Consider the following 20,110-nt stretch of genomic DNA (forward strand, 5'->3'; position numbering starts at 1 on the left):
TTAGGACAGAAGGACGCCCACCCAACTCCACAGCCACCAGTCTTCCTGCTGGTCCTTTCGTTTTCCTTCAGATTCCTGGGACCAGCCGCAGCTCAGGCAGTTTGAAGGCTGGTGGCATTCATTCTTTATTCTTTAACTCCCTGGGCTTGTTTCTCCCCTCTTGTCTTCCAGGTGTCCTAAGTACAGTGGCTATAAGAACCTCGGTGCTTAAGATGAGATAATGCACGGCCTGTGGGAGGGAAGCTTTCATTTCGGTCCAGTACCTCGGGGAACAGGAGCCTCTCTGGAGGCTCTGTCCGCTCCCCTTGGTGCATGTTCTCCCTTAAGGGAGGGAGACTGGAGAGGGGGCAGGCTGTCTGGTGCACCCCACACAGCACATGGATGTGCTGATAGGGCCGTGGGAGCCACCTGTGGATTTAGTCGCAGTGGTAAAGGCTCCTGGCTAGTCTACAGAAAGCCGCTCTTCAGGTTAGCTTACTTTTAGGGAAAGGGAATTTTAGTTAATTAGTGGGAAATTATCAGAAAGTAAAGAGGCCATGTCCCTGTCTTGGTCTCTCTGCAGATTTACCATATAAGAAGTTAGTAATTATACTTAAACTAACCAATGGTAATAGGTGCGGCTCCTTTTTTCTTTTAATTCTTTTTATAAAAACAATTATAAATATATACTAATTAGACTGAATTATAAAGACCCCGTATGTAACCATATCCAACTTCAACAATGATTACATTTTATAGCCAATCTTATTCCATCTAAACCCCATGCCTAACTCCCAGATTATTTAGAAGCAAATCAGATGTCACATTATTTCATTCACAGGTATTTTTTTAAGTATACAGGATTCTCATTAGCAATATTGTTCAAACAGTTTACTTTTGATTAATAAATTTCTCATGCTACCTGGAATCCATATTTTGTTGCCTCAAAACTCAAGAAGTGTTTGGGGCTGCCCTAGTATATTGGATTTGTAAAACTTACGTGGAGAGGTGGCTTGTGTGAGCGGGCTCCGTCCTGTGACTAATCTCTTCTGTACACAACAGTGCTCAGGTGCGGGAACTTTGGTCACCTAGTAACTTGTCGCTAGTCAACAACAAGCTGAATAAACTGTTATGTTGTGGGAAAGTGCTTGGCTAGCCAGTTTGGATCATCTCCTAGATTTTAGGAGAAATAACCATTGCCAAGTTTTAATTTGCTAAATCTCTAGGCTTTGCTGGCAGGAAAGAAGCATATCACTTTTGGAGCACAACATGGATACAGGGGATGTGGGCTCAGGTAAACTGGGCCAAATACTGAAGCAGATTTGGAGACAAAACCAGATGCTCAAGCAGGCACTCCTGGGGGATGACCTCTGTGAGGGACCTGGCGGGGCCACGTGGATGGCCACGGTGGGCTTCCTGGCTCAGGAGCTCACGAGGGCCCTTCACCAGCTGCTGGAGCACACCTCGGGCACCCTGCGCGCCTCCTGCCAGCAGCTGCATGTGCTGCTTGACAAGGAGAATCAACGCATCTGGAGACAAGGCAAGTATTGTTTTGGTTTATTCTTTCTCTGAGAAATATTGATTCTGTGAGCACACAAACAAGGCTAAGGTAGTGTTTCTGTCCACAAGGGACTAACAATATAATATGGGAGATGAGACAAATGCACAATAATGCAAGGAACATTCAGACCAGTCCCATTAGAGATGTACTAATGAAGTGCTTTTGGTCTTCAGAAGCAGACAAAATCCCATTTTTAGGTTTGGAAATAGGACATTTTGCTAGAAAAAATGTGGCATTTTAAATAAAGCTTAAAGAATGAATTGGATTTATGCAGCAGAAAATTGGGGGTCTTGAGGTATTATTAACAGGATCCAAGACTTAGAAATAAGAAATTATAGGCTGAGTTTGATGCAGAGCATACAGTTTTTCTACATCAGAACATAACCTAGTATCTCTAGAGTCATTTTAACTTGGACTTGTTAATTCAAAATCACTGAGAAGACTGGAGTGGGTGGGATAGGGAATTGGATCTCGCCACACAGTGTGTGCAGGGGGAGGTTCGTGGGAACAAACCCAGTTATGGATGCTGGAAAATACAGTAAGGCAGGAAGAACCTGGTATCTGATGGATATGATCTTAGGCAACAGTTACTCCAGATAAGAGTATAGATGTCGTCATGAAATCCAACTCTAAATAATATAGTAATGTAATGTCAAGGCAAGTGCGAGGAATCCAGTGTAGATAATATTAAGAAATTCAGTCTAGAAAGCAAATAGCAGACATCAGGAAAATCTGTCCAAAGGCAGCATGACCCAGAAGCTACCAGCTGGAGCTTGTGACCAGGCCTCCAGTCTCTGGAGAGAATTGAACATGGTCCTAGGCAACATATCAAGACAAATACCTATTCAGGGAAACAAGGACTCAGCTCCTAGAACAGAAGTCAAAAATAAGACAGAGTCTCAGGTAGAAGGCAAAAAAAAAGTTGCCAGAACTGGAGCCCAAAGACAAACCTGAACTAGTGAAAAGATGATTGGGTGATGATTCTAAAAACTCTGGGCTATGGGGCCTTAGGTCACGTATTCCTCAGTTCAGACTTGAATTGTAAACATTGGAGAGGTGCTGAACCTGCAAGAAGTCATCAGGTGACCCCAGCTGTGAGGGAGGAGGGAAGAACAAATAAGAGAATGGTAAGAAGTGAAGATGAAATGAGAGATTGTATCAGATCAGATCCTGATGAAGGTTTACACCAGAGTGAAGGGGATGGATTTGACTTAGTCATCCTTGAGTAGCCACCTGGCTCCAATCAGAGAATTGGCATAATCATAGCTATTCTTTAAAAGACTAATTTGAAAATTTCCAATGATCACAAGCTTAGCAGGAGGAATAACATAAACCTAATCCAATTATCATAGCAGCAAGCTACACCCCTCCCCCCAAAATATAGCATTTTCCTCAGCAGGACACTACAGCTATGGTGTTTCTACTGCCTGAGCCTCACCTGGGGTGTTCAGTTAATTTTAGGCCCAGCATTTTAAATGGATAATTGATAAACTGTAGCACATCTAGAGGCAAGGGAACAATTCTCAAAATCATACCAAATGAGAAATGATTTAGGGAAACATTAACTTCAGTTCTTATTGAAGTGGATGAGGCATGATATCTGTTTTTAAATGTTAAAAGTGTTTTCATGAACAAGAGGTATTAGATTTACTCTTTGCTACTATGTTAAAAGCAGTTTGTTTCCCATTCCTAGAAGGGTTAAAAGAGTGACAGTTATACAAATGATTTCTCCTTCAGGAGTTTGGCTTAAATGCCCAGCAAAGGCTTTTGTAAGTTTCTACGATTATCTTGCCATATCTCATTAGAAGTCACTGCAAAAACATAATTTGGTTTAGTTTTGTATTTATTCTTTGTGTATGTGTATGTGCGTGTAGAAATCATTACTTTCATAGACTGCCTCATGAAAATAAATGAACATTTGGGGAGCACTGCTAGACTTCTGGAGAGAGAAGAAAAGGAGATGTGTAATTTATGCGGCATGCGTGATGAATGTGTTCTACAGCAGACAATGTCCTCCATTCAAGACACCAAAGCAACAGACATTGCTGCAAGAAGGGAACTAAATGTCATAGAAACAGCTACTGTTTCTCCCCAAAATGGTGAGGAAAGTCATTACACAAACCAGGTCCAGTTAAGAAAAAATAAAACACATATGAATTCAGAATTAGTGGAAAAAGAAAACAATACATCATTGAATGGAAATGTAATGGAGCAAGAAGAGACACAGAACAAAATGTTCCCAAATAATGCAGAAAATGAAGGTGATAAACAAATCAAACACATGACTGTTGAGAGCACAAATGGCAACAAGGAAGAGATTCATGACATAATCCAGACAACAGAGAGAGAAATTAAAAAGACCTCAGAAAGCCAAAGAGAAGAGATTACTACATCCTTAGTAACATGTGATATCTCCAATAAATATGTAAATAGTCTTCTTCCCAATGATTCAGAGACTATGACGCAAAAGGATAACATAATGGAAAAGGAGTAAGTAAATGTAAAATGAAAAGTTTTTATATATGCCTACTTATATGTTTCTGTACTTAGTACATGTCTCAGTCCATTCAGGCTGCTATAGCAAAATACCATAAACTGGGCAGCTTTTAAACATTTATTTTTCACAGTCATGGAGGCTGGGAAGTCCGAGATTAAGACATTGGCAGATTTGTCTGGTGAGAGCTTTCTTGCCATGTTCTTACGTGGTGGAGGGGTGAATGAGCTCCCTTGGGCCTATTTTATAAAGGTATCAAACCCATTCATGAAGGCTCTACACTCATGACCTAATCCCCTCCCCAAATGCCTCTTCTCCTGACACCATCACCTTGGGAGATAGGATTTCAGTATATAAATTTTGAGGGGACAGAAACATTCAGACTATTGTTATACATAGTATTTGTACATGAATATAATATAATTTTATATTTCCATTTCATACCTATATAAGATATTATAAATCACTAATTCAGTTTAAATTACTCCTATAAAAATTTATATGGCTGCTGTTACTAATATTGCTTGTTTCTTGTACCTTGAGGAAACAAACATATTAAATATTTTTTAAAGGAGGAAGGAATTGAGTACTTAAGAAAGTAAACAATTGTCTAAAGCATAGATACTTTTCTAAACCACTACATTTTCAATTATAATAAGATAAACTAGGAGGCTATAGAGTATTACAAAAATTAGGAGAGAATTTTTTAGCATCAGATTTATTTCATTTATATTCCCAAGAAAATCGTCATGTGTTTTGAACCTATGTCTGTAAAACCCTAGAGGGCTCATGGATAAGCTTCAGGAGGTGCTTAAATTGAATGTGTATGTTTATATCCATTTTATTTCCTTGGAGATGGTCCAGAGCTATCATCAGATTCTCTAAGTGCCCATGACTTTCAAAAAGTGAGAGACTGATAAGTTTTGTAAATTATTTCCCCTATATAAGGGGGTAATATTTCCCCATTTGTCCAAATAAAATAAAATATTCACAGACCCTATTTTCCCAGGAAAATATAACATCCTTAGAAGGCAATGGGTAACAGTGAAAAAAAATCATTTATTTTGGGAGTCAGATAGACTCAAGTTTTATTTTCTGTTTTATTACATACTAATTTTGTGACACTGGGCAACTTGTTTTCTTTCCTAGCGTCATTTTCTTGTTTGTAGAAATAATATGTACTCCCTGGGATTATTTGGTAAGGTCAAATGAGAAAATCATGTAAAGGGCCTGGCACTGTGCCACTCTGCAGATGTTCACACTCAGGTAAATGTTAGTATGTTAGTTTATTTCACCTTCAACAACCCTCACTTTCTCCACCTCCCACTCACTACCACCCTTCAATCTCCTGCTTCTCTGCCATGGTATGTTGATGCCCTTTCAGATGTACAATACCATTTTCAAAACAATGATCTTAGCCAAGTCATTTTGCTCACCATAAGCATAGTTATCTCCTCTATAAAATGAAGAGGTTGGGCTAGTTTAGCTGTTATGTTCCTACTGGTCAGAGAATCTAATGAATTCTATGATTGGGTATATTCAGTGCTTGAAAGGCCTCCACAATTTGTAAGAATTACTGCTCCTGCAAAACAACTACTAGTCAATATGTGGTTACCTGTTTCACTTGAGAAAGACATTGACATTTCATATTCTCACATTCAGAAATGACTCAAAGCATCAGTTAATGAGTCATTGCCTGAACCACACCCTCTAACACCTCCTTTAGGTATTTTCTGGTTAGTTATTTCCTCTTTGTGGCATACAAACCAATTGTGCTTGGCTTGCATATTTAAGAAGACTACTCGTTACAATCTCTCAGCCTAGGAAGCCATTATGCCACATAAAAGATGTGTGTGATAAACAAAACTCATGCAGAATCTGTTGAATCCCCGGACAGCTTTCTGAAAGAAGCCTATCTCTTCTAGTGTTGTTGTCCTAGTATATATATGAAGGGGAAACAATGTGATTACAATCATGTGTCACTTAACTACAGAGACATTCTGAGAAATGCACAGCTAGGCGATTTGTCATTGTGCAAGCATCATAGCATATACTTACACAAACCTAGATGGTGTACCTGACTATGTACCTAGGCTACATGGTATAGTCTATTGCTTCTACTTCCTTGAATACTGCAGGCAATTGTAACACAATGGTATTTCTGTCTCTAAACATATCTAAACACAGAAAAGGTACAATAAAAATATGATATTATAATCTTATAGGACCACCATTGTATATGTGGTCTATCGTTGACCGAGAAGCCATTATGTTGTGAATGACTATATTTTTTTAGTGGTTGGACTAGAATCTAACTGATGAGGGCTGGTGGGGATGGAACCATTTACCAGTCTTCTCATCTACTTCATCTGCCATTGGGAAACATGCCTGCTAAAAGAAGAGTGTATTGAGATGCTTTCCAAGGCACAGAAGGGAGTCATTCTAAGTTATACACTGCTGGGTCACCACATCCTCTATTAAACAATTTTTCATATTTTCTGAATTACCACCATTGCAATCCCCAGAGAATACCCAAGCAGACCAATGTGCTGGGTAATCTTCTATTCCTTCCAACTTTATGAGTTCAGAATTGCAAATATAAATAAATGACCCTCTGTGTAATTTCAACATAGTTTTTTAGATTTCTATGTTAAAGTACACTTTAAAACTCTACTTAGCATTAATCTAAACTATAATACTTCTAGAACTAGACATTAATGATATATAATATATAGACCCTCTTATTTCTCTTCAACATTGCCTATATTTCAATCATTTCACTGGCATAAATGAAAAGTAGCAAGATGAAGAGAAACTCAAGATGGTAATTTTAATTCGACATTTACTGAGCACCTATCTTATGCCAACCCATAAGTTTAAATGTTTTATCTCATTCGATCTTCACACTATTATGGGTTAGATATTCATTTTAATTTGTAATGGATAAAGTAGCCAGTACTTTCAAATGATTTGAGGTAGCATAATATTATAGTTAAGAGTTTCGGCTTTCATATTAAAGATGGATGGAGCCAATTATTGCTTCTAAAACTTACTATCTATGGCATCTTTAAAATCAAGTTAAATTTTTTAGACCTCAGTTTTATTGTCTGTAAAATGGTGATGACAGTAGTACCTGTCTGATACAATAATTGTGAAGATTGAATAAAATAATGTGTAGCCTAATAATGTGTAGTCCATATAAAGCACTAAAATATTAGCTACTTTGATAATAATTATTAATGTGTAAAGCCAAACAAATTGTACATGACTAATCTCAAATTTGAATTTGGATTTATAAGACTATAAAAATCCTTGGCAAATAAGATTTTGATTGATTCTTTTGAGGATTGTAAATAATCTGGTCCAAATTACTATGATTAATCATAAATTCATAGTTCTTTGTATCTTTCTCAGTTTTTCTAAAAAAATGTAGTAATCATTATCATTTGATCATTTGTTTAGGCAATTCCAGTACATCATAGATGATTACTCTCTCTCCTCTCAATTTAGGAAACTATTCAGATATTTAGTAGTTGGTTTATCAAGAATCTTCAGCAATCCCAGATTCTTATTGTGGAGTGAACAAAACTGAAGAATGAATTAAATAACGTGAATAATAATAGTAATCACAATAGTTATTATAGTTCACATATATAACACCTCTATGTGCCAGACATAGCCCTAATTAATATATAACAGTTCATTTAATTCACATAACTTTCCTAGGAGAAAGGTATTATTTTGTCACCATTTTACAGTAGAGGAAATTGAAGCAAAAAGAGGTTGAGTACCTTGCCCAAGGTCATAGGATCAACAAGTGGGAGAACAAGGATTCACATTCAAACCCTAGCGCTAGAGTTTGTGCCCCTCTGCATTTAGCTATAAAGCATATAAATCAAATAATTGGCAAAATTACATTCTTTTTGTTTCCCATGCAGGTACCTTGATGTGCTGAATGATGCCACTGACCCTCAAGTGTCTTGTTATATTACAGCACCATTATATGTTCTACAGCAACTAAAATGCCAGATAATTAATAACATGAGTTCTTTAATAGTGAGTGATTATGAAGAGTTGGTCAGCAATGTCATCACTATTGAATGTTCAGATAGGGAAAAGAAAATTCCATTTCCAATATGCATTGCAATTCCATTTACTGCACATTATAGGGGAAATTACAGAGATATCATGGTGAAAGTGTTTGATGTAAACCTTCAATCAAGTTACTTAAACCCAAATTCATTGGAAGGAATGAGAGGAAGTTATAAGGTTGGTAAATACTTGGCTCCTCTTCTGACTATTACTCAGAGTAACAGATTGTAGTATAGATATAATTGCTCCACTGGTAACAAATGGAAAGGTTGATAGATTTGTGCCAGTGCATTCCCACTTTGTTGCTATCCATAGAGCAGAAATGATTGGCCAAATTTAGGAATAGAGAACTTGGGCCTAGGACCTAGCAAATGTTATTTTTTCACCTGGGAAACAAAACCAACATCATAGCTTAATTACTTTAATACTATAGACTAGCTTTAGACCAACATTTCTAATGTGGTGGAATCCTGTTTAAATTAAGACTGTTAGAATTGTCAGATGATAGCAGCTTTATTTTTTATAATTTGTGAATTGGGAAAATATATAAAAATAAAGAATAACTGTGTATGTATATGCCTTGAGATCATAATAATTACGTCTATAAGTGGAATTTAGTCTGTACATGGAAGATCGTGTATGGGTTAGTTAGGATGTTGGCTGTGAAGGAAGATTGGTTAGGTTTGAAATCTGGTTGAAATCTCTCTTTTCTGAGTTTCAAATAAGGTTATACAGTTGAATATGAAAGTTAAGCCTATTCTAATTACTCATTTTTTCCAATTCATGCAACTAATACATTTTATATTTAGTGGGTAAAAAAAAAAATAAAATTTTAGGACAACCCCACAACCCCCAACTTTTTACACAAAAGAGGATGTAAAGGCCTCAGGTACCTGTGAGGAACTGGCCCCACATATCATTCACTGAGGGAATTCCTACTGGTCTCCCAGAAGCAAGGACTTGCTAATTGTAGCTTTATGTCTGCAGACTATGTGTAGCTCCTAAAACCTAAAATCTGTCCTGATTTCACACTATTAATGAATTATAAGTTTATCTTTACAGGCACAAAACAGAGACAAGAAATGATAAAGCATTCTTTGACCCAGAGACATCTACATAATTATGCCTCCTTCACTCCTTTTTCTCTTCTAATATTGGCCTTATTCTCATGTAAAATTTAGATTTTCTTGAGAATCACAAAAAAACGTAACCTTTTTGTCTCCCTGCTCTTTTTTCTTTCTTTATGACTTCAATGCTAAAATTTCCAAATTCCCCTCAGAAAAATACCCACAGCTTTGTCTGTGGTTTGTATTTTTCCCAAGTATGTCCTCAACTTTGGCTTAATAAACCTCCATTGATTGAGATTTTTGCCTCAGTCATTTAGTTGGGATGATAAGTCTCAGAAGCATGTAATAGTCTGCACAGCATTGCCCTTGACTGGGGCTTTTTAATCTTAGCCAGTCTGTGTGATTGTCACAATAGAAACAAAAACTGCTCATAGCACACATACTTTTCACAAAATTGGTTTGAACGATGTTTAGCAAATGGATAATCAAAGCAAAAGAAAAAAGATAAAAGAATGATTGTCTAATATAAAAAGTAAAGGCATAAACTTTTCTCTTTATAGTATTCTACTGGCAGTCATCCCTAATTTTCACTCAAGAAAATTTAAACTCTGGATTCCTTCCAAATTGTTATGTGGATCATATGATATTTAGAAATTCTAATTCTTAAAACCTTTTTGGGTTTCTTAGTATCCGCCAAATGCGGTCTGAATGCACAGCAACCACCATTGGTTTCTGGAAGATTTTTCACCATTTTCCCTCTGGCCAATTAAGAAAATTCACCATGACCTGAATTTTCCCAACCAGGGATTCATGCAGTGGTATTGTGAAATCTCTTCCTTAGTCAGCTTTCAAATGATACTTTTCCCTTGTGATTGTCCCTGAATATTAGTGTGTGTGTATATGCATGATTATCCACTCATACTGGGGTGGAGCTCAGGGCTGCTGTTTGGGGAATCATGAATAGACCAGATTACTTCTAAGTCTGCCTCCTCAATTTAAGCTTTGGTGATTATATGAGTAGATCATTTTGTTTTCATTTATGTACTCAGTTCCCTTTTGTGCAATAAAAAAGCTTGAATGTGTGCCTGCATATATGCATTACAAATTTGAATGCCACTGTATGAAAAAGAAACACAAATGTGTCTCTTTGCAGTCATCTACACCCATTGCATAGAAGAAAGAAATAGATAAAATGACTTTATTTTGGGAGCCTAGGAGATTATCAGAAGAAAGAATTTGCTGACAGTATAGGTGCTATAGCATTTGAGTAAACTATCCAAACAATGAGATTCTAGTCCTTAGAATTCCCTAAAATAGTGTTGAATTGTTCTGGATAAAGGTCAATACTCAAAATCTATTCTAGCTGGCCGGGCGCTGTGGCTCACGCCTGTAATCCTAGCTCTTGGGAGGCCGAGGCGGGCGGATTGCTCAAGGTCAGGAGTTCAAAACCAGCCTGAGCAAGAGCGAGACCCCGTCTCTACTATAAATAGAAACAAATTAATTGGCCAACTGATATATATATAAAAAATTAGCCGGGCATGGTGGCGCATGCCTGTAGTCCCAGCTACCCGGGAGGCTGAGGCAGAAGGATCACTCGAGCCCAGGAGTTTGAGGTTGCTGTGAGCTAGGCTGACGCCACGGCACTCACTCTAGCCTGGGCAACAAAGCGAGACTCTGTCTCAAAAAAAAAATAAAAAATAAAAAATAAAAAAATTATAAAAAAAAAAAAAAATCTATTCTAGCTAAAAGAGGCTAGGATTCCAGAAGCAATTAAGGTTTGTGAAAACACTGAATATCATTGCCTAGTATATGAGGGCTGTCCAGAAAGTGTCCAGCCATGTAATATGTTCTTGTTATATTAACAATGGCTGGATACTTTCCAGACAGCCCTTGTATATATACATTTTTGGAAGGGATTAAATTTAAATTTCAAAATATTTTTTTCTCTTTTTTCTACCTTGAAGTCCAAATTTGAGAAGCTCTTAATTATCTACTTCTACTTTATCTCATGAAAGGACCATTCATTTTAAGTTAATAGATCATTCCAAATTATGGATGATTACATGGATGGTATATAGATTTTTTCACAATCTGTAAAGTATATACACCATGTACTTTTCAAACAGTGCTGTAGCTTGTTTTGATGTTCTTTAATCCATACAGGGGAGCTGTGCTGCTGTGAAAGTTTACAAGTTGGGTATCTTTTCAGTTGTGTCTTGTTTAAAGAAAGAGTCCTTCACAGTAACTAAGCAAGGCCTTGCTCTTAAGTCAAACATAGATTCCAGAATATCCTTGAACTACCCTCCAGGAGTCTTCAGCTCACCAGTGGCTGTACAATTAAAGGTAAATATTAAAAATTGGTGAGTTCCTTCTCATAGATTTTGTGGGTCATCAAGCATGGTCCTAAAGAATAAAGAGGATAAAAAAAAAAAAAAGAATAAAGAGGATAGTGCTATTTAATATAACAATAAATGGATTCTTCTATTGTATTTGTAGTGGCCTAACTTATCGTGATATCAGTGAGATTGTGATGATTTTGAGCATATTAAATTTCATTCCAAAATAAATTTCCACTTTATTTGAAAATTTTTCCCAGTTAGTCTTTCATGTTGTTTTGTTTATACTATTTATTGACAAAAACACATGTTGAGTATCAATGAATGAATTGATGAAAGACTTTGGGACATCCATATAACTCAAGATTTTCATATGAAAGAATGGCTAAAAAAGGATAATCAATTAAAATATTTATTACTATGAATATTTGGTTATAATTCATTATGAAACATTAGCCCTTTTTTGGGAATAAGGATTTACTATGAAGTCTACCTAGAAAATATCCAGCCATTGTTAAAATAGCGAGAACATAGTACATGGCTGAGTACTTTCCAGACAGACTTCATGTATACAAATACCATTTGTGAAGTTGTATGGTGTATCAAGGTACATTTTAGAAGATATATTATTAACCATTCTTATGTGAAAGAAAACACTTAAGTAAATATAGTCTTGTTTTACTATTTCTAAAGATCCTTTTACCTAACATTAGTTTTAATTAGAAATTATATAAAGTGTCTATTTTGTTTTTTATGTCATTTTGGTGCCTACAATTAAGAGTGTTTCTCAGTTATTTTTTTTTTTTTTTGTATTTCGGCATATTATGGGGGTACAGATTTTAAGGTTTCAATAAATGCCCATTTCTCCCCCTCCCCCCACAAGTCTGAGTCTCCAGCATGACCATCCCCCAGATGGTGCACATCTCACTCATTATGTATGTATATACCCGGCCCCCTCCCCCTTGCCCAATACCCTATTACTGTAGTACCTATGTGACCACTTAGGTGCTGTTCAGTTAATACCAATTTGCTGGTGAGTATATGTGGTGCTTGTTTTTCCATTCTTGGGAAAATTCACTTAATAGTATGGGTTCCAGCTCTAACCAGGAAAATATAAGATGTGCTATATCACCTATGTTTCTTAGAGCTGAGTAGTACTCCATGGTATACATATACCACATTTTATTAATCCATTCTTGGATTGATGGGCACTTGGGGTGTTTCCACAGCCTTGCAATTATGAATTGTGCTGCCATAAACATTCAAGTGCAGGTGTCTTTTTTGTAGTGTCATTGGAACTTTTGGGTAGATGCCCAGCAAGGGGATTGCTGGATCAAATGGTAGATTCACTTGTATCGCTTTAAGGTATCTCCATATTGCTTTCCACAGAGGTTGAACTAATTTTCAGTCCCACCAGCAGTGTAGGAGTATAGAATTTTTTTATTTCCATCTTGATTTCTTCATTTATGAAGTAATCATTTAGTAGGAGGTTGTTTAATTTCCACGTTTTTGTGAAGAAATGTGAGTTTCTATTAGGGTTGATTTCTACTTTTATTCCACTGTGATCTGAGAAGGGACATGGTATGAGTTCTATTTTTTTAAATTTCTTGAGATTTACTTTGAGTCCTAGGATATGGTCAATCTTAGAGAATGCCCCGTGAGCTGATGAGAAGAACGTATATTCAGTGGATTTTGGTAGAATGTCCTGTAGATTTCAGACAGACCCAGTTGTTCCAAGGTTTTGTTTAAGTCCATTATTTCTTTATTAATTTTCTGTTTGGAGGATCTGTCTTGTGCCGTCAGTGGGGTATTGAAATCTCCGGTGATTATGGAGTTGCTATTAATCCATTTGCTTAGATCTAGTAAGGTTTGCTTTATGAAACTGGGTGCACCTAAGTTGGGTGCAAATATATTTAAAATTGTTATCTCTTCTTGTTGAAGTGTGCCCTTCACCATTATATAATGACCCTCTTTGTCTTTCACTACTTTTGTTGCTTTAAAAACTAAATCGTCTGAAATTAGAACTGCCACGCCAGCCTTCTTTTGGCTTCCACTTGCCTACCATTTTACTTTTAGTCTATATGCATCCTTGCAGGTTAGATGTGTTTCCTGAAGAAAGCATATACTTGGCCTGTATTTTCTTATCCATTCAGCCAGCCTATGTCTCTTGAGTGGAGAGTTTAAGCCATTCACATTTATTGGGAGAACTGATAGGTAAGGTAGATTACTGATCATTCTGTTGGGTTGGATGTTGTTGCTTTGATTTCTCTCTTGAGCCTTTGTATTATCTGGCCTTTAATCTTTGGGTTTTGGTTGTTTTTATATTCGTGAGTTTTTATTGTGGTGTTCCGTGTGCAACACTGTTTTCAGTACTTCTTGTAGGGCTGGTCTTGTCTTGGTGAATTCTCTGAGACTTTGCTTGTCTGAGAATGTCTTTATTTCTCTTTCATATATGAAGCTTAGTTTTGCAGGGAATAAGATTCTAGGCTGGGCATTGTTTTGTTTCAGAAGAGTGAGAATGGGGCCCCAGTCTCTCCTTGCTTGTAAAGTCTCATTAGAGAAGTCTGGTGTTATTCAAATTGGCTTTCCCTTGTATGTTACTTGCTTCTTTCGTCCTATAGCTCTTAGAAGGGCCTCTTTAGCTGATATTTTGGTCAGTCTGATGACTGCATGTCGTGACATCTTCCTGTTTGCATTGAATCTCCCAGGGGTCCTCTGAGCTTCTTGAACTTGTATATCGAGATTTGAGCAAGGCCTGGGAAATTTTCCTCTATTATATCTTCAAATAGCTTGTCCAACCCTTGGGTGTCGTCCTCTTCCCCTTCTGGTAACCCTATGACCCTCACATTAGGTTTCTTCACATAATCCCACATCTCTTGTAGGCTTTGCTCTTTTCTCTTGTTTCTCTGCTCTATCTCTGTGATGGTTTTATTTAGTTGGAGGGTGTTATCTTCAATCTCTGAGATTCTTTCTTCTGTTTGATCTACCCTGTTCTTGAGAGTTTCCACTGAAATTTGTAGTTCCCTGAATTGATTCTTCATTTCCAGGAGTTCGGTTAAACTTTTCTTCATTGTGTTTATTTCTTTAGTGAACTTTTGTTCTAGGTCCTGGAGGCTTTTTATGGTTTCTTTGTGTTGGTTATTGAGTTGTTGTCGCAGGTCGGTGAGTGTTCTTATGCTCCACATACGAAATTCCTCATCTGTCATTTTGGTTGCCTGATTTTGGTTGGTGTCCATTTCTAGGGGTCTGGTGCTCCTCTTTGGGGGTTGTTTTCCGTTTGGTTCTTCATATTTCCTGAGTTCCTTTGCTGATTTCTTCCCATGTCGATCAGTTGTTTCTTTCCTTTAGGTTTTTGTTTGGGTATTCACATGCCTTGTTTAGTTTCTGAGCCGGTAGGTGGTGTCTGTGGGTGAGATTCGACCACTCCCTGTATAATGAGTCAGTGGGTGCCATGAAAAGGCTGTGCAGGATGCCGTCCCTGTCAGTAGGTGGTGCTTGCTTGGAGGAACAGGGTATGCTGTTGTTTTTGTGTCCTGTTATCAGCTCTTGTTCTGGGCAGAGCTGGGTTGGGTAAGCCTGCCCTCAGGCACCACCAATGCCGTTAGCAGGGGGCAAAGTTCTGTTCTCTACTTCCAGGAAAAGCTGTCAGGGCGGGGCTGGAATGGTCCCACTCAGCCAGAAAGTCTGGGTGTGGGTGTGGGGCTGTCTGAGACCCGCAGTCTGGAGCGGGCCTCGCTTCTTTCCACCCTCCCCAACTCCGCAGCTACTCCTGGGCTTCTGCCAGCAGGCCAGACCACAGGCCACCAGGCCTCCCCGGATTGTGATGCCGACGGGGAGGTTCCCTGTGCAGAAATGCTGCCTGGGCTGGGCGCACGGCCTCCCTTTGGTGGGAGGGTTGCCCTGTAGGACCCTGATCTGCCCCTGGAGGCACACACACCTCCGCAGGCTGTTCACAAATATCCCTTCTGTGCCCCGGGCAATGCTAGACCTCGGTGCAGGGGATCTGGTCTGCAGGTCCGACCTCTGGGTCCCAGAGTTCAAACTGTATCCCCACCAGGGAGAGGAGTTCCTGTCCCAATTCACCCACAGGGAGCCCAGGCTGTGTCTGTGTCTCTCAGCCTCTGAGTAGGCACCGTTCTCCTGGGAACACCGTGCCAGCAGCACCTGGGAGGGCTGGCGGGTAGGGAGCTCATAGTCTGAGTTCCCCTTAGTCAGCTGTAGGGTCCCAAAAGGGAAGGTCCCGTTCCCTGGAGGTGCCTCCGGCTAGTGGCTGTATTGTCTCTCTGGGCGGCCGCAGGTAGGGTTGCCAGAGGGGAGAAGGAGGCAATATGGCGCCTGCCTCGTGGCTCAGGTCTATGCATATGGAGGTGCCCCGAGGGATTTGGGAGTCTGGTGCTGCGTCCGCTACAGGCTCACCGCTAGCTGGCGGCGGCCGTCTCTGGGCTGATGTCCGCAGGTCTCTCCACCCGCTGGGGAGCCACCAGCAGTCCCAAATGCAGGGGAGGGGAAAGGTGATTTATCCACCTACCCTTCCCGCTGGTCTCCGGGCTGCTCCAGCGGTCTCAGCTTCCAGTTATCCTCCGCAGCCTCCTCCCGTGGAGTCTCCCGGGGTCTCAGGTACCCCTCCTTCCGGCCCTCGTCTGCTGTATGCTCGCCTTCTTGCTTCTTTTTTCTAATTTCTGCTAGAATCTGTCTTTTCTGCAGAGACACTCTTTCTGGCGGTGTTTCTTGTCCGCCATCTTGATCCTCCTCTCTTCTCAGTTATTTTTAACATAAGACAAAGAACACGGGTTTCAGAAAGACTTTGTAAAAAGAGACTCAATTGCTGTTTCTTTTATCAATTATATGTATTTTATAAAATGCAGTGTTGATTCCAGCTAAAATGTATAGAGAAATCTACACTCTGTAAAACTTTCAGAAAATTGGATTAGAAATGTGCTGATACTTTGCATCTTTTGCTATTAAAATATAAGCAAATATACATATTTTTCTTTGTTTAGATCCAACCAATTGACCCATCTCTGGTGGCATATTTAAAAACACAGCAAGATACTTCCTACTCAGTACTATCCACCAGTCCTCTGATTCATGTTCAGCACCTATCAACTCATCCTTTTCAGAAGCCAGTCACTGTATTCCTACCTTGTTCTCCACATCCTGATAAAAAGAATCTTGGGCCTGAGATAGAGCATAAAAGAACAGCTAGTGCCACGGCAAACAGGGTCACACCGCCATATTTCAACTGGTGAGTAAGATCCTAATTGCAAACTGACTTAATGTTACACAAATAAACTTACATGATTAAAAATCACAATCAAATGTCATGTATTTAAATATCAGTATTAAAATACTATGAAATATTTTTAATCTAGAAATATTGTGTATCCATTAAAGGTAAGATTCTAGCTGTAATGGGGCCCAAAGTGTACTAGGTGTTAGCAATAAGTTGATATGAAAGAGGTAAAATTAACTCTTCCTGTCAAAGAACTTAAAATATGGTTACATACAAAGGTGTAGTATGGTGGTTTTAATTTCTATATTTAAAAGTGTTCTATTAATGCTGGAAAAAGAGTAACTTTACCTTTTACAAAATAAACTGAATTTGAATTTAATAGGTGGATTCCTCTTCCCAACTTTTATAATTAAACAAAATCCCCACCAATAAGACAGATATCCATACTAAGTTACCAGCTAGAAATGAAATCAGAAATGATATGCTAACAACAAATAGGGTACAATGAATGATAATAGTCCTGACCTTAATTCTTATCCTTTAATATTTATCTTTTTTTTCCTAATAGAAAAAGTAGAAGAGAGCTTTCTATTCTTTAGTTCTGAAGGGTAAACCTTAAGGATTTTTCTTATTAGTTCTTATTAGATAACTCTGGAGTTTTTGGTTGCATGATCCTTCATCACAACACATTAATATTTTATACACTTGGAATGACTATTACCAGGCCCTTCCCCTACTTGGGAAATGGTGGCAATATAGCGCCTATTTATAAATAGCTTTGAAATAGCTCAGAGCAATGAGAAATGACCATTGAAAATAACTAGCACATATCGACAGTTTCACACGTGCCAGCCAGTATCCTAAATGCCTTATCTCTAGTAACTTAATTATTCCACACAATAAACCTATGATGTAGCTACATATCCCCACAAGCAGGAATGTACCTTCACATTCATGAAGGTAACTCCAAGTTTTTAAAATACATTGTCTCACCAGTTATGACAATATTCCTGTGAGACTATTAAATACCTCATTTTTTTTTTTTGGAGACATAGTCTCACTCTGTTGCCGGGGCTAGAGTGCGTGGCGTCAGCCTAGCTCACAGCAACCTCAAACTCCTGGGCTCAAGTGATGTTCCTGCCTCAGCCTCCCCAGTAGCTGGGACTACGGGCATGTGCCACCATGCCCGGCTAATTTTTTCTATATATTTTTAGTTGTCTCGCTAATTTCTTTCTATTTTTAGTAGAGACAGGTCTCGCTCTTGCTCAGGCTGCACTCGAACTCCTGAGCTCAAATGATCCTCCCACCTGGGCCTCCCAGAGTTCTAGGATTACAGGCGTGAGCCACCACACTGGCCTAAATGCCTCGTTTTGTATATATTTTAATTAATACCTAAATTATACCACTTATGACACTGGACTATGTTTTTTCATTTTAGCGTCTTTCATTGTTACGGCCTTGAGTTCCTTGTGGGCAAAGTTTGTGTTTTATTTCTCTGGATTTTCTTGTTGTAAATAACTTTATTACATGCAGTGAAAAATCAGAAGAGAGAGAAACAACGTCAGGCACATAAGTGAAATGACAACTGCTGTGATTTGAAGGGCTGCTGTGTGCCAGGTGCATTAGGTGCACTCCCTCACCCGGTAGCCCAGGAGCATGCCGCGCCGTGGCTGGGAGGAGAAGTCAAGCTTTCCTGGAGTTACGCAAGTGAGAGAGAACGTAGAAATAGAGACGTGACCCGGTTATATGTGCTTTTGCTACCAAAAGTAAATATATATGATATATGGTTACACATGGTTTAGCGATGGGGATGCATTCTGAGAAATGTGTCCTGCGGCGACCCGTCGTCGTGAGCAGGGGGAGTGCGCGTGCGCAGACCGCGGCGCAGCCTGGCGCTCGCGGGCAAACCTGCTCCGCTCGTGCCGTCCTGAACCACAGGCAACTGGAGCACAGCGGAATTTGTGTATCTAAATATATCTAAACAAAGAAAAAGTACAATAAAAACACTGTTATAATCTCATGGGACCGCTGGCGTAGATGTGGCCGGTCGTTGACTGAAACGGTGTTAGGCGGGACGGGCCTGTGGCAGCGGAGCTAATCCACGTGCCTGTGAATGATAGTGATAAAAACCGCCGACCGGAAATACCCTGGAGTGTCCAAGATAAAATGTAGCGGTCTAATAGATTAAGATTTATTCTAGCCCAAGCACCCCTTAAAATACATATACTTAATTTTTTTAAAAAAAGATGAATTCTGTGTGGTAAACTATTGCTAGAGTCTAGTAAGTATTTCTACTATCGAGAGGGTGGATGGCAGCGAATTAATAAAAATAGTCTGTGCTGATGATAGGGAAAAACTTCACCCCGGCCCCCCAAGGCTGAACTCACTACTGATTGGATGTAAACCTTGTTGCTGATTGGACGCTTTTTGAATCCCACCAAGGGTATAAAAACTAGAGGAGAACAAGGGAGCGGTGCTCAGAGCCCCTCTGAGCCCCTCTGAGCGCCTCTGAGCCCTTCTGAGCCCCTTTGGGTCCATCTGGGCCCCTCTGAGCCCCTCTGAGCACCCTGAGCCCCTCTGAGCGCCTCTGAGCCCCTCTGAGTACCTGCGAGCCTCCCAGAGCCCCTCTGAGCCCCTCTGAGCCCCCTGAGCCCCTCTGAGCCCCTCTGAGCCCCTCTGAGCCCCTCTGAGCCCCCTGAGCCCCTCTGAGCGCCTCTGAGCCCCTCTGAGCCCCCTGAGCCCCTCTGAGCCCCTCTGAGCCCCCCTGAGCCCCCTGAGCCCCTCTGAGCCCCTCTGAGCGCCTCTGAGCACCTCTGAGCGCCTCTGAGCCCCTCTGAGCCCCTCTGGGTCCATCTGGGCCCCTCTGAGCCCCTCTGGGTCCATCTGGGCCCCTCTGAGCTCCTCTGAGCCCCTCTGGGTCCATATGGGCCCCTCTGAGCACCTCTGAGCCCTTCTGAACCCCTCTGGGTCCATCTGGGCCCCTCTGAGCCCCTCTGGGCCCCTCTGAGCACCTCTGAGCCCCTCTGAGCGCCTCTGGGCCCCTCAGAGCCCCTCTGAGCCCCTCTGAGCCCTTCTGAGCCCCTCTGAGTGCCTCTGAGCGCCTCTGGGCCCCTCTGAACCCCTCTTCGCTTCTCTGGGCCCCTCTGAGCATCTCTGGGTCCCTCTGGGCCCCTCTGAGCCCCTCTGAGCCTCTGAACCCCTCTGAGCGCCTCTGAGCCTCTGAACCCCTCTTCGCTTCTCTGGGCCCCTCTGAGCCCCTCTGAGCGCCTCTGAGCCTCTGAACCCCTCTGAGCCCCTCAGAACCGCTGGTGGAATAAAGGCTGATCCTCCCACTCGCCCTGCGCCGCT

General features: G+C 40.2%; 1 protein-coding gene across 1 annotated transcript in view; it reads left to right on the forward strand.

Annotated features, from left to right (window-relative positions):
- The first annotated feature begins 1,121 nt into the window (after positions 1-1,121).
- Positions 1,122-20,110, forward strand: part of DTHD1 (death domain containing 1) — a 65,888-nt gene continuing 46,899 nt past the window's right edge. Inside the window, exons 1-5 of the mRNA XM_076001158.1 lie at positions 1,122-1,519; positions 3,415-4,030; positions 7,973-8,303; positions 11,357-11,536; positions 16,530-16,774. Coding sequence (XP_075857273.1) covers positions 1,249-1,519; positions 3,415-4,030; positions 7,973-8,303; positions 11,357-11,536; positions 16,530-16,774 — 1,643 coding nt within the window. The 5' untranslated portion in view covers positions 1,122-1,248. The remainder of the gene's footprint in view (positions 1,520-3,414; positions 4,031-7,972; positions 8,304-11,356; positions 11,537-16,529; positions 16,775-20,110) is intronic.

This window comes from Microcebus murinus, chromosome 3 (assembly GCF_040939455.1).
Source record: "Microcebus murinus isolate Inina chromosome 3, M.murinus_Inina_mat1.0, whole genome shotgun sequence".
Lineage (NCBI taxonomy): Eukaryota > Metazoa > Chordata > Mammalia > Primates > Cheirogaleidae > Microcebus > Microcebus murinus.